The sequence below is a fragment of the Oreochromis niloticus genome, linkage group LG4 (genome assembly GCF_001858045.2).
Source record: "Oreochromis niloticus isolate F11D_XX linkage group LG4, O_niloticus_UMD_NMBU, whole genome shotgun sequence".
Classification (NCBI taxonomy): Eukaryota; Metazoa; Chordata; class Actinopteri; order Cichliformes; family Cichlidae; genus Oreochromis; species Oreochromis niloticus.
The window spans coordinates 10,945,600-10,967,684 of record NC_031969.2 but is presented as its reverse complement, the minus strand read 5'-3'; the positions used below and the strand labels follow the sequence as shown (position 1 = coordinate 10,967,684).

The 22,085-nt window shown below is 41.1% G+C and overlaps 2 protein-coding genes and 3 long non-coding RNA genes across 9 annotated transcripts; 1 reads left to right on the top strand and 4 right to left on the bottom strand.

Annotated features, from left to right (window-relative positions):
• Positions 1–441: 441 nt before the first annotated feature.
• On the bottom strand, positions 442–5,700 carry tmem150b (transmembrane protein 150B). Of its 4 annotated transcripts, none has more exons than XM_025906545.1 (7): positions 5,330–5,700; positions 5,066–5,200; positions 3,120–3,179; positions 2,910–2,977; positions 2,598–2,725; positions 2,295–2,472; positions 442–946 (listed from the first exon to the last, which is right to left on the bottom strand). In XM_025906545.1, exons 2-7 carry the CDS (start codon positions 5,128–5,130, stop codon positions 735–737), a joined length of 711 nt encoding a protein of 236 aa, XP_025762330.1. In that variant the 5' UTR covers positions 5,131–5,200; positions 5,330–5,700; the 3' UTR covers positions 442–734. The 4 variants fall into 4 exon arrangements, with proteins under 4 accessions (XP_025762330.1, XP_003443279.1, XP_025762333.1 ...); XM_003443231.4 differs by having other exon boundaries at positions 5,066–5,134; XM_025906548.1 differs by having other exon boundaries at positions 5,066–5,131.
• Positions 5,701–6,484: 784 nt separating this feature from the next.
• On the bottom strand, positions 6,485–8,142 carry LOC109201986 (uncharacterized). 2 transcript variants are annotated; one of them, XR_002061943.2, is made up of 4 exons: positions 7,837–8,142; positions 7,698–7,743; positions 7,025–7,113; positions 6,485–6,927 (listed from the first exon to the last, which is right to left on the bottom strand). It is a non-coding gene; the product is annotated as an uncharacterized LOC109201986 (long non-coding RNA). The 2 variants fall into 2 exon arrangements; XR_002061942.2 differs by having other exon boundaries at positions 7,698–8,142.
• A 1,470-nt stretch (positions 8,143–9,612) lies between these two features.
• LOC100700633 (adenylosuccinate lyase) lies at positions 9,613–15,495 on the bottom strand. Its single transcript, XM_019358115.2, has 12 exons — positions 15,282–15,495; positions 14,119–14,322; positions 13,987–14,031; positions 13,602–13,681; positions 13,319–13,490; positions 13,174–13,220; positions 12,967–13,057; positions 12,794–12,863; positions 12,568–12,715; positions 11,365–11,545; positions 10,870–11,046; positions 9,613–10,725 (listed from the first exon to the last, which is right to left on the bottom strand). The coding sequence occupies exons 1-12, from the start codon at positions 15,423–15,425 to the stop codon at positions 10,639–10,641; spliced, it is 1,446 nt and encodes a 481-aa protein (XP_019213660.1). The 5' UTR covers positions 15,426–15,495; the 3' UTR covers positions 9,613–10,638.
• Positions 11,475–12,716, top strand: LOC112846768 (uncharacterized). Its single transcript, XR_003219915.1, has 2 exons — positions 11,475–11,597; positions 12,511–12,716. It is a non-coding gene; the product is annotated as an uncharacterized LOC112846768 (long non-coding RNA).
• A 5,248-nt stretch (positions 15,496–20,743) lies between the features above and the next one.
• Positions 20,744–21,437, bottom strand: LOC102078437 (uncharacterized). Its single transcript, XR_269098.4, has 3 exons — positions 21,263–21,437; positions 21,087–21,169; positions 20,744–20,991 (listed from the first exon to the last, which is right to left on the bottom strand). It is a non-coding gene; the product is annotated as an uncharacterized LOC102078437 (long non-coding RNA).
• Positions 21,438–22,085: the final 648 nt, after the last annotated feature.

The following is a 22,085-nucleotide window of genomic DNA, read 5'->3' as shown; positions in this document are numbered from 1 at the left end:
CCCAACATTTCCTCCATACCGCCATCCTTCTTTTCCAGCTTCCTCTATTGCATTATCCAGCTGACAGGTGGACAATGCTGCAGAAAAAGAGCCGAGTTTTCCTTTTGTTCACTGCTTGCAATCACCATTTGATTTCACATCATGAAGATGAAAATTAGAAAACACAGGAGATGGAATCAAAGTTCATCAAAGCCATCAGGAGAAGAGGGTATATGAACGATTTTAAGAAGTGGCTTAAATAACAGGAGCGTGATCACGTAGAGGCTGTTGTAGCAGATTAAATTGTTAAACAGCGCCATCATGTGTTAGACTGTGGTTACTGCAACTTCTGCTGTTTTATTAAAGTACCTGATTTTTTTCTATTTTCTTTATTTAACATGAGAACAAAACCTAAAAACTATCATTCCCAACATTTAAAAAAAAATAAAAGGATAGAAAGGCATCTCTGCACCCAAGTTATTTATTTGAAATTCTTCTAAACATATATAAATAGAAAATGCTCCCCATATGGTAGTTGACTGTGTAATAGTAAAATAATTTATTAATAATAGTAATGACATAAACATGATGAATTGCATCAAAAGATGCTGTCATAGATCATGAAACAGATCTGCCATACTGAGTCTTCAACATGGAAAACATGCAAATAAATTAAAAAGCAGTTCTATACACAATAACTGAACATAATGCATTCTGAACCATGTGTACTAGCACACAGATCCAGTACAGTGTTTTTAGCTTATTGTATTTATAACATAGCCATTCATTTGTATTGATGCGTGGCTGCGGTCATTCGTAAACATTTGCTTCTGTACGGTGAGGCTGTGGCAGTCGATGTGTCTGAACTCGGCTGCAAAAAGGCCAAAGAGGCAGAAGAACGACATCACCAGAATCCATTCACACGCTGCAGCTCCGGAGGAAACGCCTGTGATGTGGAGAATGGACACTGAAGGAGAGAAGAGCAGTTAAGGAGCACGATGCAGAACAACCGCACATCAGAGTAAATTCAATAGTAAACCTCACACTAGTGTTGCTGCTTCACTGATGCTTTCAGACACTCTAGTGTTTATTCTCAGCCCATACACTGCCTGTGCATGATTCTGTATAGTCACAGCAGTGAGAGGGTTCATTTGAAATGTATGTGAGAAATAGCTCTTCACACACAGTACGGGTCAATATGAGCTCAGTTAGAATTCAGTCATTTAAAAAAGTTCAAAGAAAACCACAGTCACGACAAATACTGCATGTATCAGTATTTTCATGAGTCAACAGCAGTGCTCAAAAATTATTGCCATTCACTAGAAATATAGTGTTAAAACAAATGTATCGACACTCACTGGCCACTCTATTAGGTACACCTTGCAAGTACTGGGTTGGACCCATTTTATCTGCCTAAATCTTACTCATAGTACAGATTTCAGCATCACACAGTTGCTGCAGATTTGTTGTTTGCACATCCATAATGTGAATCTAACATTCCTCAACATGTAATGGTGCTTTATTGGATTGAGATCTGGTGATTGTGCAGGTGTTTTGAGAGAATTGGTTAAAGAAACCAATCTTTGACAATTTGAGCTTTGTGGCATGGCACTGGTAGAATAATGTGAAAATTGGTATGCTGTGGTCAAAAAGGGTATACTGTAGAATTCAAATGATGGTGATTTGATACTAAGGGGCCCAACGTGTACCAACAAAAACCATTACATCACCCCGAAACCATCACCAGCAGCCTGAACCTTTGATACAAGGAAGGATTGGGCCATGCTTTGATGTTATTTGTGCCAATTTCTGATCCTGCCATTTGAATGGAAACAGAAATTGAGACTCATGAGACCAGACAACGTTTTTTTCAGTCTTCTGTTGTCAATCTTTGGTGAGCCACATGAATCATACCCACAGTTTCCTGTTCTTAGCAGACAAGCGGTTCTGAAATATTATTGTTGTTTGGCACCAACAATAATTCAGTGTTCAAAGACATTTAAATCACCATTCTTCCCCTTTCTCATGCTCAGTTTGAACTTTACAGGTTGTCTTTACCGTGTCTTCTAAATACATTAAGTCGCAACCGTGTGATTGGACAACTGGATAGTTGCATTAACAAGAAGCTATAGATATATTTTGAAGTTATGTGATATAGAAATAGGTAGCACATTCTGGGCATTCTTTAAAACTGAAAATGTTCTTAAAATGTAAAAAATAAAATACAAATTAAAAAATTCTCCACAGCTAAATGGATAAAAGCATTATCTTGGATTTGATATTTGCATGAAGCAGTTTGAAGACAGAAAGGATACTAACAATGACCGTGGCAGTACAGATGATGCAGAAGGTCGCCCTGACAGGCCCCACCCACCATCGGTCCTGCGATGGATGAGCCCGATAAGTTAGATACAGCTGTACCCAGAAGTAGGCCAGGCCAAGGAAGAAAGCCAGGACTGCTCCCACAGTGTGAATAATCATTAAGACTGATTGCTACACAGGACAAGCAGAGGGGAGTGGAGAGTTTGATTAGCATACAGTCATCTTCATGTTATTTTTCACTGATAAAGTTTTAATCTTTAACAGAGTAAAACAAGTTGACAAGATAAGAGTGCTACCTGGAAGTTCCCGGTGATGGAGATCGATATGGAGGAGATGAATCCTAAAACAATACTGGCAATGTTGGCTTTTCCGTGATCACCATAGTCTCTGACCTGCTGGAAACGGATCACCACAACCCACAGGGCTGAGAAACACGGAGAGGAGGTGGTTACGAAACAAGCAAAAAGTTACAAAAGCTGCAGAGATCCAAAGTGAAACTACAGCTCTGACAAACGGCAGCTGTTGTTGAATTTAAATGAACTAATTAGGGAAATCAGATAGCAAGCATTCTTCCTCTATATTGGGATATTTATTTGAATAATTTTTACCTAAAAAGCAGCAGATGTTGCAGACCTGGGAGAAGAGACAGCTCTGCGGGTTGTAAGTGCCACACTGGCTAGCAGCAGAAAGAATTAGTGAATCACGAGGTTCCTTTAAGGCTTTGAACATGATGACAGCAGCCTGCCAGTTCACTGTTATTTCAGTTTAAGTCCTTTATTCTTTACTTGGCTCTCGGAAGAGAAAGGATTTACACCAACCTGATGTACGGGATTCCCTCTGTTAGGTTGACTGATCCATTTGTTACAGCTATTGCAAATCTGATGGAGAGAAATAAAGCTGTTAATGAATGCTTAATTTATGTGCCTTTGCAAGGGTATGATTAAACATTTTTTGTATACATATATAACTGTTTGAGAAGCCAAGCACACTTATTATTGCAGGATCCCAAACTTGAGTAAAACTACACATCAGCTTGTGACCATGCCAAACTCTTGCACAGTCTTCTTTTTGATGTCATCTACAAATCTGATAAGTTTAGTCATTTTCCCTTATAGTTGTCATGCTGTCATGTTAAGCTGAGTGCACACACAGGCAGATGTGTGAACACCTGAAAATGACCAGGACCGAGTAGGAAAAAAACAATCACCTAGGCAAGTAGACTGCTTCTACAAACATTTGTGAGAGAATTTAATATAACATAAGGACATAAGGAAATAAGGACATGTTCTCTGGAGATACAAATCACACTTCTCCGTCTGGCAATCTGATGGACAAGTCTGGGTTTGGCAGATGCCCGCAGAACGGTCCTTGTGTGACTGCATTGTGCCAGGTGCAAAGTTTGGTGGAGGGGGGATTATGGCATAGTTATCCAGAAGTTGGACTCAGGCCCTTTGTTCCATTGAAGGAAACTCCTAATGCGTCAACATACCAAGACATTTTGGACAATTTCATGGTCCCAACTTTGTGTAAACAGTTTGGGGATGGTCCCTTCCTGTTCCAACATGACTGCACACCAGTGGACGAAGCACTGTCCATAAAGACATGGGTGAGCGAGTTTGGTGTGGAAGAACTTGACTGGCCTGCACAGAGTCTTGACCGCAACCCAACAGAACACCTTTGGGATGAATTAGAGCAGAGACTGTGACAAATGTGCTTCTTGAAAAATGGTCAAAAATTCACATTAAATACTCCTAAAAGTTGTGGAGAGACTTCCCGGGAGAGCTGAAGCTGTTATAGCTGCAAAGCGTGGGCCGACATGGATTAAGGATGAGATATCAGTCAAGTTCATATGAATGTGAAGAAAGACGAATGAATACTTTTAGCAATATAATTTATATTAGCTAAAGTGTTGCAGTAAGCATGTGTTTATACATTAGCTAAAGCTACCTCTTGCATGAATGTAGCTGTATTACTACCACAGTCATCAGATCTGTCCAATAGAGCATCTTTGGGATGTGGTGGAACAGGAGAGTCACATCATGGATGTGAGGCTTGCAAATCTGCAGTACTGTGTGACACCGTCATGTCAAAGTGCACTAAAATCTGTGAGGAATGTTTCAAACACCTTGTTTTATCTATACAATGAAGAAGCTAGGCAGTTCTGAGAGCACAAGTGGGTCCAACATGGTGGTAACCGACTAACTAACTGAGGGATAACTAATGAGTGCATATACATGTATAAACATGTATACAACATAGAATAAACATGTAATATTTCTTATTTTGAGTTTTAATGTTGTTTTGAGTAGATTGGAACACATCTCATAAAATATATATTAATCAACAGTTGTATAGCTGACATCAAAATGAAAGTTCACAGACAGATGCAGTGCAAATCCTACAGGCGTGGAAGCAAGATGTTTAATATAAAGTTAAAGTACCTTAAGGCAGCTATCCCAAGACAAATATGTACTTTAAACTGAAGACAAGCCTCATAGATAACCTATACCGCGTGCTTTATGTCTTTATCAGTTTGCTTGCCCACAGCCTTTCACAGAGGCATGACTGAGCTCAACCTCAAGGCACCAATAGTGGCATTTATTGACACCAACACAACACATGGGTTTTGAATACGTCCACATTTGGTGTACTGATTTACACAACCAGGAGGCCTGAATAAAGACCACTGCCCTGTGTTTGGGTTTGAGAAATAAGGTAAAACATTTTATGAGAAGTGAGTTAAGAAAGGAGATGAAACACTCACACAGTCCAAATGCCCGCAGTGCCAAAGAAAGCCAGGCAGACGGGGAGCAATGCCCACAGCTGCATGCTGCTATAGAGCACGTGGAGATAAATACAACAAAATCAAAGCACCCTTCTCTCCAAAATAAAGTTTGAACTGTAAAAAAAGAAACCTATTAAAGAACATATCGACTACAGGAGAGGACATGGCGAAAGTAACAGTTTTACAACACAAAAACATTAAGTTAGTGTAACAATGAGTGAAAGAGGAGGCATTTGTACTCACTCTGTGGTGAGGGATGACTGATTGCAGGTTGAATGGTAGCTCTCTGTTAGCTTTTAAATAGTAACTCAGTAACTTCACCATTCCCCAAATGACCCTAGGACATATCGGACGCTATTCCATGACATTGCACAATCAAAATCATGACTCAACTTTTTCCAGCCACATTCAGCAAATACGATCACAGTTTATGTAGAATATGTCATGTGTGATATGTGTGGTCCCTGTGGAGGGATGAACAAGTCAAAAATACTATTTATATAATACCTCCAAAAAAAATATTATTAACAATTAAAATTATTCTGATCATTTGTAAATTATATAGCGGGGCAATACGTCATGAGCTACGGTAACTTGACTGCGTCTATTTAAAGGGCCGGGCTGAACTTCAACCCAGAGGTAATTTAGATTTACAACCTCTTGTAAAAATTTCCTCTCAGTTCTAACAGCGGGTTTCCTCACCTCGACAGTTTACCTTTTCCTTTCCTGAAAACAAACCCCTTGAAATCTGTCACAGCAACCACATTCAGGCCCTGAATAAATGATGTGGATTAATTAGAAGTACTGAGATAAAAATATTCAACTGATCACCAGTGCTGTAAAATGCCATCATGGACACAGAGCCTTTGCTTTCTGTTTATAAGGAGGGCAGGAATTTGATAAATTGATTTATCCCTTGCAGTGTTATCAGTCATAAAGTTTTATTTATATTTATTCCGCTTTTTTAACTGCAACAATATGAAATTAAATACTGTGATTAGGAGAAATTAAAGGAACACCATGGAGGCACCACAATGAAGACTTTCTAAGATTGTTCTATGGGAGGACGGAGCAGGATCAGCATGTTAGAGAAATCCCATCAGACAGCAATGACAGCGAGGACGAGTGAAGTGGAGAGGTTGGAGCAAAACAATAGTTTTTTTTATAAAAACTGAAGATACACGTGGCTGTGAAGATGATGATTTGTCTGAAGATGACAGCAGTTCTTCTAAAACCCGTAAATGGAAAACATGCCTTTCAAGTATTGCTTGAATGGCTACATATTGATCCATGATTGAGCAATTTTTAGCCATCAAAATGTGTTCAGGTGAGGCTTTTTAAAAAAAAAACAACAACAAAAAAACAAAAACAAAAACAAAAACAAGCGCATGAACAAAATCCAAGTAAGAAAAAGTTTTTAATTGTTAAAACCACAAATAAAATGATTTGTTCAATAATTTAAAATGTGAATATCATTTCTTGAAATTGTAAAATTCCAAAAGCCGATAATGCAACTTCTAAAGTACTCAGAGTAGAAAACTGTTGTATAAGAACCATTTACCATTTACCAAGAAAAAGTTTTACAAAACTGCTTACATTAAAATGTTGGCAGTGCCTCAAGCATTTGTTTGAGTCATTTAAAAAAAACAGTTGTAAGGACAAAATAAATAAATAATAAATAAAATATAAAATAAAATAATAAAAATCTTTAATCAGTCATGAGACACGCTGGCACATCCCTGACTGCAGAGGGTTTAAACCACAAGCTCAACCTTGACGTCCAAATTAGCTTCATATGGCTCCAGTAGGGGGCGTACTTCTTCAGCCAGGAACTTTGCCACCTGAAGGAGAGGAGCAGGGAGAAGAAAAAAAATTTATACCATTAGTTTCTTAACAGCGGTCACCGTCACCGTCACCAAGGGGCAGCAGACACCACACCTGCAGTAATAGGAGAGCTGCGGCTTGGCTGAAAACATTCATCTGTTGCCAGAATCTGAATAAAAATAAGGCTGATCATGCTGTACCTGCTGTGGAAGAAACAGAGAAACATTAAGGTGGAGCTGACTTTAACAGCCATGTTGTTAGGTCTCCAAGTCAAGTCTGGTTATTGGTACTCAGCTTCTTGAATTAACCCTCTGGGGTCCAGGGCATAATTACCAGTTACACAGTTTACAAAAAGTCTTATTTTCCTTCGCATCAAATGTGAAACGTGTACATACGTCTACTCTTCTCTTCCTTCCAAGCATTCACATTTTTTTGCATTTTCATGAGAAACTGGGAGCATGGGAGTTTCCACCACCCTGTTTGTCGGCAACAGATCAAATTGTGCACGGCTAACTTCTAAAATCACCCCGCTTCTCTACACACTTTCAATTCTGACTGGATCTCATCCCTGTAGAATATTCTCATCTTTTTTAAATCAGCGATGGAGTTTCATCATAGGTTTTGTCCTCGTACATTAGTATTTAACTATCGTCTTGTTTTTGTCAGGAGAAAAAAGAAAAAGAAAGAAAAGAAAAAAAGAAAGAATACTGCTGTTGCTACTCCAAAATTTAAGGGATGCATAACTGGATGTGTGTGCATGACTTCTGGACAAACAGGTGAGTCTTACCTTAAGACAAGAGGATGCTGAAATTATCATGCAGTGCAATGAGATCCTGAAGAAAACAAAAACAAACATGAGAAGCTTTTACTCCAACTCGTGGCTTTAGAGAGAACTCCGAAGTTCCAAAAACAACTCCTCCCAGTACCTGGAGTTCAAACTCCTCTTGGACGAGGAACTGATAAATACGTTCTCTCCAGAAATCAAGAAAAGGAAGCCCCAACCAGATGAGAGTATAGGAAAATAACGTGCAGTCCACGTGCCTTTCAGGCCTTTCAGGTGCAGAATGCTTGGGTGCAACAGTAAAACAAATATGAGATGTGTGAAGTACCAAATGTTCTTCTGTGTCTCCAAAAAAATCACAGTGCGTCCCCAGATATCATAGATGAATGGACTTTTGTGAATTAAAAAGCCCAGTGTGACCATTTCTTCATAGACCAGAGGCCTAAGGCTGGTGAACTGTCAATGACTTCTAAGTTGACCCATGATCTACTTTTTTATGTTGTTATATAAATATGTTTTAATATCCTGCTTACAGAGTTCAGTGGAGCATTTCATTTTCTCAACCAGCTCTTGAAATTTGTTAGTTTCACATTCGCGATCAATGAACTCTTCCTGTGCACTGACGTGCACATGTTGAAAACTTAAATTGTAAATGTAAAATTAGTTAAAAACAAAAGTTTTTTCAATGTGTTTTTTAACATCCCGATACTTGATTTATATGAGAAAAAAAAATCAAAATCCCTTTTTTCTTGGGTCTGAGGAGAATAAAGGAGGTCTTAATAGTCATGTGCATGCTACCAGGTCCTGACTGAACAGCCAACACGGGCACATTTACAAAGCTGTGAATTTGATATGATGCTATAACTCTGAACTTTGAGAAAGATGTCGCATTATTGTAGACGCGTACAATAAGTAGGGAATAATCATTCTTAATTAGGATTAGGTAGCTCAAGTTTAGCTTCCGCGTTAGCCAGGTCTTACATGGAGAAATTCTCTCAACTGTTAAAAAATGTTTTTTGAACATCTGAGTGAAAGTCAATAAATTTGAGAATGAGGTATTGGTTAAATAAACCATGACTGGGTGGTTAAAAAAGTATGATTTGCTAAAACTATATCTATGAATTGACTGACAATATGGGTTAACATGAACCAAAAGCAAGATAAAAGTGCAAACGCTGTTTTATTTATTAAGTAAAAATCATGAAAAGTGAATTTAGTCATTCAAATCTTTTAAATGGTTTAGCAGCTGGAAGTAGATGAATGGTGAGATTATAACTAAAACATTTAACCAGCTATAAGTGAGACATGCTTGGCTGAGCTTGAAATGACTTCAATCATGATAGATGGTGTTGATGAATATGGAGTCCACAGTTGGTGTAGATCTCTACAATTAAGACTCGAATGATTGCGATACAGTGTTCACAACGCATTCTTACTCAGGATTCAGCGGTTGAGTAAAAAGCTGTTACTTGTGATTACTGATGGTTTCTTTCCTCTTCCCTGCCTTGCTCCTGTGCAGGAGGATCTCCCTGCCTGAGTCCTTCCTGACAGCAGACATCATCCTCAGCACGCTGCAGAACATCACAGAGGGTCTTGTGGTCTACCCCAAAGTCATCGAGAGACAAATCCGCCACGAGCTGCCATTCATGGCCACAGAGAACATTACTATGGTGATGAACAAGTCAAAAAATACATAATATCTACAAAAAAAATGGATTACTGGCAAATTATGTAGTGAAGTGTGAATTAAAGCAACTTGACTTCATCTATTTAAAGGACTAAGAGTCAGTGTAATGCTAGATTTAGACAGACACAAAAGGATACAGCTGATGATGAATGTTGTTAAACCCCACCATGCACTCAGAACGTTTGCTTCCCGTCTATAAAGAGGGCATAGCTTTAATGAATTCACCCCACACAGTTTTATCATTCATGTTTTATTTATTTCAAGCAAACAATAATACTGCGTCAATGACAAATTAAATACTGATGAACCAATGAATTCATGACATCACCATGAAAACACTATGGAAGCTTGTTTCCATCACCGAGAGAAGGAAGAAAAATCTATCCATAAGCCGAATTTTCAAGTTAGTGAGACAAATTTGAGTAAAAGTAACTCAAAATTTTAAGAATTTTGAAATTTCAAGTTTTTCCAATTAAGAAGAATCACAAATGACATCATTTCCTTGTTACGGCAGGCACTGGCAGTGACAGGCACGTTGCAATAGCACCAGTTGGATATCAATGTACAGTCAACAAGAACAAATTACTGTTGTGCTGATAATGTCATGTGATTCATCTAGTAACACAAGATTTCATCAGTTGTAAATCCACAGTGAAAATCCACAGCGGTTAGCTCATTAATGACCCGCAGCTGGAGCATTGTGCAGCTGATGGCTTTCACCTTCTTCTTCCCGGTAACCAAAAAGAAAAAAGAAAAAAAAAAAAGACATACCTTCACAGAGCTTCCTGATTGACTAAATTTTAGCTCATAAGGTTGAAATTTTGAAATACATAACTTGAAATTTCATGTTATGGATAGCAACCCCCCCCCCAATGGTGGAAACAAGCTTCTATTAAACTCCACTATGCCACCACCTACACTGTTCTTCCGTGTCAGTGTGAGTAATGCTGGTCTCAGCATTACTCACTTCAAAGATAAAAAGAGAAAAACAAAACACAGACAGTGGCTGCAGTGGACATTTTACTGTTTGTAACACTCCCGCTTCGTCTCATCTGTTATAACTTCACTCTCCACCGTGGCTGGTTGACCAACAACAGTACAAGCGAGAGCGGCCCACACACTGGTTGTACCACACACTTTGTGCGCTGCCTCCATCTGACAACAGAGCTCACTCCAGGCACACAGACAGTCAGTCCCTAGAGTGGAGTGGACTGCAAACTCTGCTCGACCATAAAACCAGCTAAAGACATCACTGATGTTTTAAAGCACGAGCTCAACCTTGACATCCATATTGGCCTTATACGGCTCCAGTAGGGGGCGTACTTCTTCAGCCAGGAACGTTTTCACCTGAAGAAGAGGAGCAGGAACAAGAAAAGAAACTGTCATCAAGGGGGGCAACAGACACAGCTGCAGTAATAGGGGAGCTGCGGCTTGGCTGAAAACATTCATCTGTTGTCAAACTGAATCAAAATAAGGCTGTTCATGCTGTACCTGCTGTGGAGCACGCCCAATAAAGGTCTTGGGGTCCAGCAAAGCATCCAGCTGCCCTAGAATGGGTGCAAAGTAGGGGTCTCGCTGGATTCTGGCCAGCAGGTCATTGTCTCCACCTTCCTGTTTAACCACAGCTGCTGCCTCTTGGGACAGAACACGGATCTTCTCGTGGCACTCCTGAAGGAGACACAGGAAAAAAAAAAACAGAAACATTAAGGTGGAGCTGACTTTAACAGCCATGTTGTTAGGTCTCCAAGTCAAGTCTGGTTTTTGGTAATCAGCTTCTTCATTTAAATGGTCAAAACACTGGTTACTAGTCAGGAAGATGATCTCATTTCAGTCATCTGAATTTCTGGTTACCACTGGCATTTTCTGCCCAGTAAACCATCTCTCCTGATTAAGCAAAAATGCATCATCCAGTTATGTTCAAAACTTTTATTATTGTGTCCATTCTGACTCACAGAGGAGAATTCCTCACAGGGTATTTTCTCCTACCTGTCTGTTGCCTCCTGCCTTCACTATCGCCATAATAATGTTCTCTGTGGCCATGAAGGGCAGCTCGTGGCGGATGTGTCTCTCGATGACTTTGGGGTAGACCACAAGACCCTCTGTGATGTTCTGCAGCGTGCTGAGGATGATGTCTGCTGTCAGGAAGGACTCGGGCAGGGAGATCCTCCTGCACAGGAGCAAGGCAGGGAAGAGAGGAAAGAAACCATCAGTAATCACAAGTAACAGCTTTTTACTCAACCACTGAATCCTGAGTAACAATGTGCAATGCATTGTAGGATGTGTAGTTCTTTAACCATTAACGCAATGATGTACATAGTCTTTTTAATCTTGATTTCTTTTCTTTTTTCGTGGCTCAAGAGTTTGGAGTCCGCCTTGCAATTGGAAGGTTGCCGGTTCGAGCCCCGGCTCGGACGGTCTCGGTCGTTGTGTCCTTGGGCAAGACACTTCACCTACCGCCTACTGGTGTTGGCCAGAAGGGCCGATGGCGCGATATGGCAGCCTCGCTTCTGTCAGCCTGCCACAGGGCAGCTGTGGCTACAACTGTAGCTTGCCTCCACCAGTGTGTGAATGTGTGTGTGAATGGGTGGATGACTGGGTATGTAAAGCGCTTTGGGGTCCTTAGGCGGGGCTAGTAAAAGCGCTATACAAATACAGGCCATTTACCATTTTCCTTCAGTTTTTTTTCCCTTTATGGCCACAATTCCTCTCTTAGCTGTTTGGCTTGGTTCAAGGCCTCAAACTCTCATGGATTTCCTGAAGTGTCAGTGGGAAAAATGAAGGAGAAATCCACTTTTAAAACCAGAGTCCTTACAAAAGTGGGCAGTCACTGTGCCACTCCACTTGGGCTACTCACTCCTAATTGCAGTGTTCATACGCATTTTTCAGGGTCAAATTCAAGGAATTTTAAAGCACTTTCAAGGTCAATTTTCAAGCTTTTCCAGTACATTACCAAAAAAAGAGCATCACCTCAGTAAGACCATGTAAATATTAAAACAATTCATCTTAGGTTGACTTAAATGCCCTTTTTCCCCCTTTAAAACAGAAAAATGCACCACGAACCCTGTAATTGGGAATCACTGTTCACTACTATTTATTGTACGCGTCTACACTGATGTGATATCTACTTCACAGAGGAGAACTGCATCATACCAAATTCACAGCAGTGTAAGTGTGTCTGTGTTGGCTGACCTGTTGGCGCTGTCATCCAGAGTCCTCTCCAGCCACTGCACTGAGGCAGTCTGCAGAGGGTCGTCCATCAATGCTATCAGATGTCGGGCCAAGCTACAGCAGCGTTCTGCACGCATGGGGTTCCTCTTGTAGGGCATAGCACTGGAACCTGGAAGAGGAGCGGGCAAAGCTTTAGGCTGAGGCACAGTTTAACAGGTAAAAAGTGCTTTTGAATGAGCGAACGTACCAATCTGCTCCTTCTCAAAAGGTTCCTCAATCTCTTTTAGGTTGGCCAGCAGGCGGATGTCTGTGCAGATCTACAGCAGATGACAGCATAAAGTTTAGACTCTGTTACATCAGCTTTTTGAAGCTCAAGACCCAAGTTTCTTTAACCACCACTAAATAGAGACATTTCCTCACCTTGTGCACAGAAGCTCCCAAACTAGCGAGGGTGGACATGCAGTCTATGTCCACTTTACGACTGTACGTCTGTCCGGTCACCAGGTAGGCTCTGGATAAGAATGGAACAAATTAGTTATAGCCCGTGATTCAAACTGTTCCTGCTTGGACCATATTAAAAAAAAAAAACATGTCAGTTAATATTGGAGACAGGAGTTTGATACTTACTTCTTAAAGCCAGCCATCTCTGTCACCATCTTGTCAAGCTCTTCCACCTGGTGGCACACAAGGAAAACTGACATTAAAAAGTCATCACAATACGGTGCTGTGGGACTTCAGAAACCACCCACGTGGTTCTTATGGTTGTTTATACCTTGTCATGGTCCCCCTGAAAGAGCTGCAGGAAGCTGGCCTGGGTGCCTGTGGTCCCCTTGACTCCACGGAAACGAAGATCATCGCGGGCTCGCTCCAGGTTCCTCACATCCATCACCAAATCCTGCAGCCACAGACACGCTCGCTTCCCCACTGTGGTCAACTGGGCAGGCCTGTACAGAGAGGAGGAGAGGGGCACAGTGGGTGTGTTTGACATCAAAGTTAGACAGCTCCATCAGTCTGATGAAGGCCTATGAAAACACTGCAGCTGCAGTCGGACTCACTGGAAGTGTGTAAAGCCGAGCGTGGGGAGGTCAGCGTATTCCTCTGCAAAGTTTGCCAGCCGGTCGATGACTCTGGCCAGCTGCAGCAAAAACAAGCCTTCAATGATGCAAATCAGGGTGTCCAACTTATTTTACATCGTGGGCTACAAACAGCCAACTTTGATCTTTAGCTCCCAGAAGCAGTGAAGATGCATAATAAATGTGACCAATATGTTGCATAGCCTGTCCTGTAATCTTTAAATATAATTTTTCATGAATTCAGTTCAATGAAAATGTCCTGTTAGTTTTTTTTTTTTAAATGGACTCACTGTAAAAACAAAAAATCAAGCTTGATATTAATTTGCACTGTTTTCATAGAATTTCTGGACAAACAGGTGAGTCTCACCTTGGGCAAGAGGATGTTGAAGCCATCACGCAATGCAATGAGATCCTGAAGAACAGAAACGACAAACATGAGAAGCTTTAAAGAGTCAAAACTCATCACTGCTGGGTTTATTTGTGCAATAGTCATACTTACAGTATTGTCTCCCACATAGCATGACGTAGCTCCGAGGTGGATGATGGGAGCAGCTGTGGGGCAGCAGTGTGCAAAGGTGTGGACGTGCGCCATGACATCGTGCCTCAGCTTTCGCTCTTCTTCAGCCGCCATGGCAAAGTCAATGTCCTCTGCATGGCTCTCCATCTCTGCAATCTGAGCATCAGTGATGGGCAGACCCAGAGCCTGAGGAGGAGAACATTGAACACAGAGACATGATGACAAACAGGAAGAGTTTCTACAAGCAACTTATGAAGTTTAGAGATGGCAAAACAAAAGTGCTTGTAGTTACAGAATGAATTTTGAACCATTTCCTGCAGGGTTTCATTCATTTTCAGAGTTTACTTATAAGCTGCTTCCTACTTTTTATGTGGAGCTTTTTGACTCTTGATAATACAGTTCTTTACTTTTAAGATATTCATGTATCAACAGTTACAAATACAAATATGTTTTTATATAAATACATGTTTTATTATAAATACACATATTTGCAGTATTGGCTCTTCTGTTGATGAAAAGGATGTCTGGGTGAAAGTCACACAGTGACTTGCATTGCTAAGCTGATAACAAACAGCCTGCTGTTTATTAGTCATCAGTCTGTCAGCATGTCTTTTCTCCAGTTTTGATCATCATGTGCTGTCCTCGTGAGGAGGCACAGGCACTCAATATCCTGATTAGACTGGACTATATTCTGCTGGGACACCGTAGTCACGTGATTCCTACAGCACTACAGATTGGTCAAAGGGGTCATAGGTCAGACAGGTCAAAAAAAACCCTCAGTACAAAGAACACCACAAACACAACAGCATTTAGCCAGAGTTACTGTTAATAATTTTCCTACTTGAAGAGCTTTTCGCTCATCACAGTAACATTCGCTGTCGGGATGGAAAAATACAAACTGCAGATTTTCAATTTTAGAATCTCATAATAATCCTGACAAATGTTCATTTAAAATATGACCTATGACTTCCAGACAAAGACACTGATTACTGTATGGTAGCAGTCTGCTCAGTCAGCACCAGGCAACATCCACACGACTCTTAAGACCTCCTTATAACTATGTTTAGAGCAGGAAACTTGATAGGGCTCTGTAAAGGTCGCGGACTTCTTTCATAAGCTTGAATCAGCGGGTCGTTATATCAAACCTTTTCAGCTTTGGCGAGATAAATCCACAGCTTCCTCCAAGTGGTGAATTTCTTTTTGTCGCTGAAGTTGTAGCTCATTTCTTTGCTGGCGTATCTGGACACCAGAGGTGAGCGATACTTATTCATCTCTTCGGCTCCGGCCATAGTTGCTAGAAACGTGAACACTGCGGGTGTACGACCGGGGAGCGACAGGATTGTCGCTACCCGATCGGTACACCGCATGCGCAAATCTTACGTCACTCCCTCTCTTTGCCAGCATTGCGATATTCAATATATTTGAATGATACAGTTAGCGCCCAGTTAGCTCCTAGCATTTCTCAACAGCTCTGCCTCCTTTTCGACTACCGGGACATTTAAACAATGGATAATCCGTATACAAACAAATTCGTGCTTTTCTCCTCAACAGACAGCGTCCCCCGATTGAACAAAAGCTCCGTAAAATAATAAGAATGGCGCCTAATTACAGATTTAATAATACAGACTTTGTAATAGGTCACGTGAAGATTCATCAGCCAGATTAAGTGTTTACTGACAATTGACAGTGATAGCGGACATCATCATCACTATTCCAATCAGTCCTCTCCACACAGACAAGCATAAACACACTTGACTATCGCTAAATCAAATTTAACACGCATTTGAAATGACGCTAATTCAGTTTATAACAGGGTTCATTCGCTCGGTCAGCAGGTGGCGGTATCCTCGTACACTGGGGAGTAAACTGCCATTAAACGAACAGAAGAAGAAGAAAACATCTGCACATGCGCGGTACGGATCGGGTAGACCCGATTTGTACCGTCGGACTGTGCACATGCGCAGTAAGGATCGGGGAGTCCTGATCCGTAACTATCTTTTTATTTTTCGTTTTTGTCTACATTGTACTGAAATGCTTCATTATTGCAAACATTTGAAGATATACTTATTATTCTTAACATCTTAACAGATACTCTGACCCGTAACTATCGTAAAACGCTTCGACCGGAAGTAGACACCTTTCGCGCATGCGGGGTACCGATCGGGTTTCCGGTACGGATCGGGTAGCGACAAGTGTCTTTAGCTTCTTCCCCCCGCCCCGCTCTTTTTCTTCTTCCTCTTCGTTTTCATAAGTTGTACCAACTTATAGTTGCATTACTGGCCCCCTACTGGACTGCGAAAGTAACACCGTGTTATTTCGTGTGATTTTAATACATTTTTTGCCAACAGGTCAGCTTTTGATCTCGTAGACTACTGCTTCTTTGTGGCCTCAGCACTCTCACAGCTGTTTATGGTGAGTCCATGAAATGATGCCACAAGATGCCGAGTGATGCCACAGCTCCAGAAAGATATTCTGGCATTTTATGAGAGCTTGGTCCACATTGCCAGCATAAAGTCAAACTTATAGTTGCATTATTGGCCCCTACCGGACTGCAAAAACAAGACCTCCATGTTATTTCGTGTCATTTGAATCCATTTTGTGCCAACAAGTCAGCTTTTAATCTCGTAGACTTTTCTATGTGAAACGGCTCTGCTTCTTCTTTGTGGCCTCAGCACCAAGCTGTGGCATCCCCAGTGGCACTCTCACAGCTGTTTATGGTGAGTCCATGAAATGATGCCACAAGATGCCGAGTGATGCCACAGCTCTGAGGTCGCTCCAAAAGATATTCTGGCATGTTATGAGAGCTTGGTCCACATTGCCAGCAAAAAGTCAAACTCGTTGAACCACCTGGTAATTATATTCACATTATTCATTCGCTTTGTCCTTTTGAATTTTCTAGCTTATTATAGATTGTAGTTGAGCCAGTGGCTTCTTCACTTGTTGCTCCTGTATTTTCCTCAGTGATCAGTGTGTCAGATCTTTTGCTACTTCTCTGCCTCGTTAGGTAATAATGATACTTGTAAGACATGTTGCGTATTTGCAGCTCTGGAGATCAAGCTCGCTAAATTGGAGACCCAGCTCCGCACCCTGGAAAATCCTTTCTGCACCCCTGCAGGCAAAGATAGCTTTGTCAACATTAGTGCTGACCCAAGCATATAAGAATGATGAAAAATCTGTGCTTATCAGTTGCATTTATGTAATATTAAATAACTCACAAAAAATGCAATTTCATCTATTTTATTTTTCAAATTTTCAGTGTATTGCTGTATAGAGTATACACGGGGTTCCTTATTTCCTTTTCTTGATATTATTTTAATAAAATGCAACTCTGGAACTGCCGAGTGTTTCCTGACTTATACACCATTTCTTTTTACTGTGCGTTAACAGTCTATTAAGACCAGGAGACTTGATAGGGCTATTTAAAGGTCACAGAATTTACTTCAGAATATTTGCAAAGTTTGCCACTCAAAGTGTCCATCTAAGAAACAGATAAATCAAGAGTATTTCAAACATTTTTAGCTTCATCATATGTGGATCTACAGCTTCCTTCAATTTTTGAATTTCTTCCTGCTGGCCTATTGTAGTTGCTTGAGCTCTTTTTAATACTTATAATATTCAAGTTTTTGAAACAACTGCCTTCTGTTGTTGTAATTTTGGAAAATAAAATTTGTTGTTTGAAAAACTATTTATATTCAATTTTCAATTCAATTCAATTTCATTTATATAGTGCCAAATCACAACAACAGTCATCTCAAGGCACTTTATAATGTAAGGTAGACCCTACAATAATACATACAGAGAAAAACCCAACAATCAAATGACCCCCTATGAGCAAGCACTTTGATGACAGTGGGAAGGAAAAACTCCCTTTTAACAGGAAGAAACCTCCGGCAGAAGGGAGGGGCGGGGCCATCTGCTGCGCCGTTTAGGGTGAGACAAGGAAAACAGGATGAAAGACATGCTGTGGAAGAGAGACAGAGATTAATAACAAGTACGATTCAATGAAGAGAGGTCTATTAACACATAGTTAGTGAAAAAGGTGACTGAAAAGGAAAAACTCAATGCATCATGGGAATCGCCCGGCAGCCTACGTCTATTGCAGCATAACTGAGGGAGGATTCAGGGTCACCTGGTCCAGCCCTAACTACAGGGCTCTAGACTAACGTTTTGCCACGGTTGCACCGGCACAAAAGTTAGGCGCACTCAAATTTTTCAACCACATCGCTTAACACCGCAGTTTTACATGTGCACTTTTTGGGGGGGGAAATTGCAGTCCATACAGGCAAAATTCATTTCTAAATTATTAACTAACAATCTTGTGCTTAAAGTGCTTTGTCAATATTGTAGAAAATGTTCAACTTAATCATCATCTTGGCTCCTCTGACGACCTGTTTGCTGCTGCCTGCTCCTGAAAGGCAGTGGGGAGAGGGGACACTCAGTGCATTTATTGCAGCATATAATGTGTTTTCTGGATACACTGTGCTTTTTCAGCATTCAAAGATTGATGGCAACGTGTCAGAGCTGGCTATGAATTTCAGACGGATCAGGCCTTAACTTAACACAAAAGTTATCAATACTTCTTTTCATCTTTTCTTATTACCCACAGCTACATCCACTTCTGTCGGGCCTAGGCTGCTCACTAGGGCTGGGTATCATCACTGATTTCTATAATCCATTCGATTCCGGTTCTCAAAGTCCTGATTCGATTCAATTTAGCCTCAGACAGTCAGAAATATAATTCTGATCATTTATCAGTACTGATACATGTGAGACTTCATCAGAATTGTGAACATCACAGCAGATGCCTTTGTGTCAAAGTAACTGAGAATAAAACACAGAAAAACATGAAGGAGATTTTTCTGGTCTGGCTTTTTATAGCAGATAACCTTAAAAATATTCTGCAATATTCTGCAATTTTGCATGATTTTAAAAAGTTTAAATTTCTTCAGTATTTAACAGCAGAAATAAGGCTTTCTTGTCCGAGGTCATTTAAGTGAAAAAGACAGCAGCCGACAACGCTGTAAACAACGGTAGACTGGTGGGTAATAAGCGAATGAATAATGCAGAAAACCGATTTGAGACAGGAAACTGTTCTTGAAGTACAGACAGACAGAGAGAGAGAGAGAGAGAGCTGTGCATGAAGTGTGATTTTTATCGTGGTGGAAGCAAAATAGCAAAAGTCAGAGGGAATTCATGACAACATTGGTCAAATGTGAAGCGTAGTTTGCTGCTTTTGCTGCTGGCTCAGTGAATTTTGGTTGGAGAGGGACGAAACCTGCAGCTCAGAATCAGCGCAAAAAAGTAAACACAGAGCGGACCCGACGCATCAGAATCAGTGAGCTCCGACAGCGTGTCCGTCTACGGGCCATCGGGTGAGAAAGCCGAGAAAGACAAAGATGATTCTGATGCGTTGGGTCCGCTCTGTGTTTACGTCTTTGTGTGGAATCCGTGTACCTGCTCTCATTTGCTGTTTGGTGGTTGTTGAAATAGTTTTGTGAGCTTTAATCTGAGAATCTGGCGTTTCTGGCAAAACACAGTTATATTTAAAAGTCAACTCAGGATTTAATGAATCGATATCGCTTTATTCAAGCTACTCACATCTCTCTATCCACCTGCACTTTCAACTGGACCACGGCCAATCAGAGAGGTCCCGCCCCTGACTATCTCTGATTGGTTTAGTCCACGATAGGGGCATAATGTGTGTCTGTTATTGACCACACGGAGAGTTGCAGAGATTTTTTTTTTTTGTTACCCAAACAGTGCAACCAAATATTTTTTTTTAGTCGCACCATTGACAAATTTGGTTGCATTTGCGGCCAAATTGGTCGCACTCTAGAGCCCTGTAACTATATGCTTTAGCAAAAAGGAAAGTTTTAAGCCTAATCTTGAAAGTAGAGATAGTGTCTGTCTCCCGAATCCAAACTGGAAGCTGGTTCCACAGAAGAGGGGCCTGAAAACTGAAGGCTCTGCCTCCCATTCTACTTTAAATACTCTAGGAACAACAAGTAGGCCTGCAGTGTGAGAGCGAAGTGCTCTAATAGGGTGATATGGTACTACAAGGTCAATGAGATAAGATGGGGCCTGATTATTTAAGACCTTGTATGTGAGGAGCAGGATTTTGAATTCAATTCTGGATTTAACAGGAAGCCAATGAAGGGAAGCCAATACAGGAGAAATATGCTCTCTCTTTCTAGTCCCTGTCAGGACTCTTGCTGCAGCATTTTGGATTAACTGAAGGCTTTTCGGGGAGTTCTTAGGACATCCTGATAATAATGAATTACAGTAGTCCAGCCTGGAAGTAATAAATACATGAACTAGTTTTTCAGCATCACTCTGAGACAGGATATTTCTAATTTTAGACATGTTGCACAAGTGGAAAAAAAAAAAAAACAGTACATATTTGTTTAATATGTGCATATCCTGGTCAAAAATGACTCCAAGGTTTGTCACAGCATTACTGGAGGCCAAGGTAATGCCATCCAGATACCATATTTTCAAAGATTCACATGTCTTGATATATAGATCTCTCTCTCACACATACATATACACACACACACACGTCCCAGTAAACCATCTCTCCTGATTAAGCACAAATGCATTCATCCAGTTATGTTCAAAACTTTTATTATTGTGTCCATTCTGACTCAGAGGAGAATTCCTCACAGGGTATTTTCTTCTGTCTGTTGCCTCCTGCCTTCACTATCGCCTTAATAATGTTCTCTGTGGCCATGAAGGGCAGCTCGTGGCAGATGCGTCTCTCGATGACTTTGGGGTAGACCACAAGACCCTCTGATGTTCTGCAGCGTGCTGAGGATGATGTCTGCTGTCAGGAAGGACTCGGGCAGGGAGATCCTCCTGCACAGGAGCAAGGCAGGGAAGAGAGGAAAGAAACCATCAGTAATCACAAGTAACAGCTTTTTACTCAACCGAAGTTGTCGTCTGAGACCCACCACCCTGCAAGCATATAGCCAGTGGTCACTCCAGCCTCTGCAACTCTGCTGCCTTTAGGCTGTGGCATATAATAGGCCCTGGCCTGCACAGAGAGACAAAATGACACACTCACTATAGAATTCATAGCACAAAACCCATCCATCCCAAACATATCCAGTTTCATCACATTACATACCTGCACAGAGAGACAAAATGACACAGCAGTGTTTGTAGTGTGGGCTATAAGTAGACCAGTGTATCAGTGCAATCAAGTACACCTGCCTCTAATTAGTCCAACCCCATTCCAGCCATTGGCTCACCAAAAATGTGACACACACACACACACACACACACAAAACCCAGTGTAACTTCACACAATATGGAGCTGAATCAACAGGCACATTAGTCTACCATGTTACACCCCTCCCTGCTGAAATGGTCATTGGGACAATGACCATGTAATCTATAAATATTAGTCTCCAAATCTCTGTGGAAGCAGTTTGGTTGTTCTTGTTGACCATCTGGGTTCTTGATGAATGGGTCCTGTCTCGATGTCTTCTGGGCCAGCATCGAGAGGGATTTCTGTAGGAAGCCAAAACCCAACCCAGGGTGGAGCAGCTGGAGATCTACCACTGTGTGGCAATGCATTTCCAGTTTTTAAATCTTCCTGCCTGGCTGTCTCCACCTCACTCTTAGAGTTCTGCATGTCTTGTTGCACAGGTAACAAACAAGGTCTCATTAAGTTACGATGCATCACTTTCTCAACATTTCCCCCTTCTTGTCTAATCACATACACCGGCAAATCAGGATCTGCTTGTTTTATGACGACATAAGGTCGCTGCTCCCACTTATCTGCCAACTTACCTCTGCCCCTTGCTCTCAAGTCCTGTAGCAATACTCTCTCTAGGCAGCAATGGAAGAGCATCTGTTTTCAGGTCATAATATTTCTTTTGCCGGGACATTTCAGAGTCTCTATGGTCTTGAGCTTTTTGGAAGGCATACTGCAGCCGTCTCTGATG

Coding starts and splice junctions, on each gene's coding strand:
- tmem150b (XM_025906545.1), bottom strand. CDS start 5,130: ATGCAGCTGTGGGCATTGCTCCCCGTCTGCCTGGCTTTCTTTGGCACT. Junction 2,726..2,909: donor CAACATCTGCTGCTTTTTAG/GTAAAAATTATT, acceptor CGTGTTTCTCAG/CCCTGTGGGTTGTGGTGATC. Junction 947..2,294: donor TACTGCCACGGTCATTGTTA/GTATCCTTTCTG, acceptor TCTCTCCTTCAG/TGTCCATTCTCCACATCACA.
- LOC100700633 (XM_019358115.2), bottom strand. CDS start 15,425: ATGGCCGGAGCCGAAGAGATGAATAAGTATCGCTCACCTCTGGTGTCC. Junction 14,323..15,281: donor ATCTCGCCAAAGCTGAAAAG/GTTTGATATAAC, acceptor TCTCCTCCTCAG/GCTCTGGGTCTGCCCATCAC. Junction 11,546..12,567: donor CTGGATGACAGCGCCAACAG/GTCAGCCAACAC, acceptor GCTCCTGTGCAG/GAGGATCTCCCTGCCCGAGT.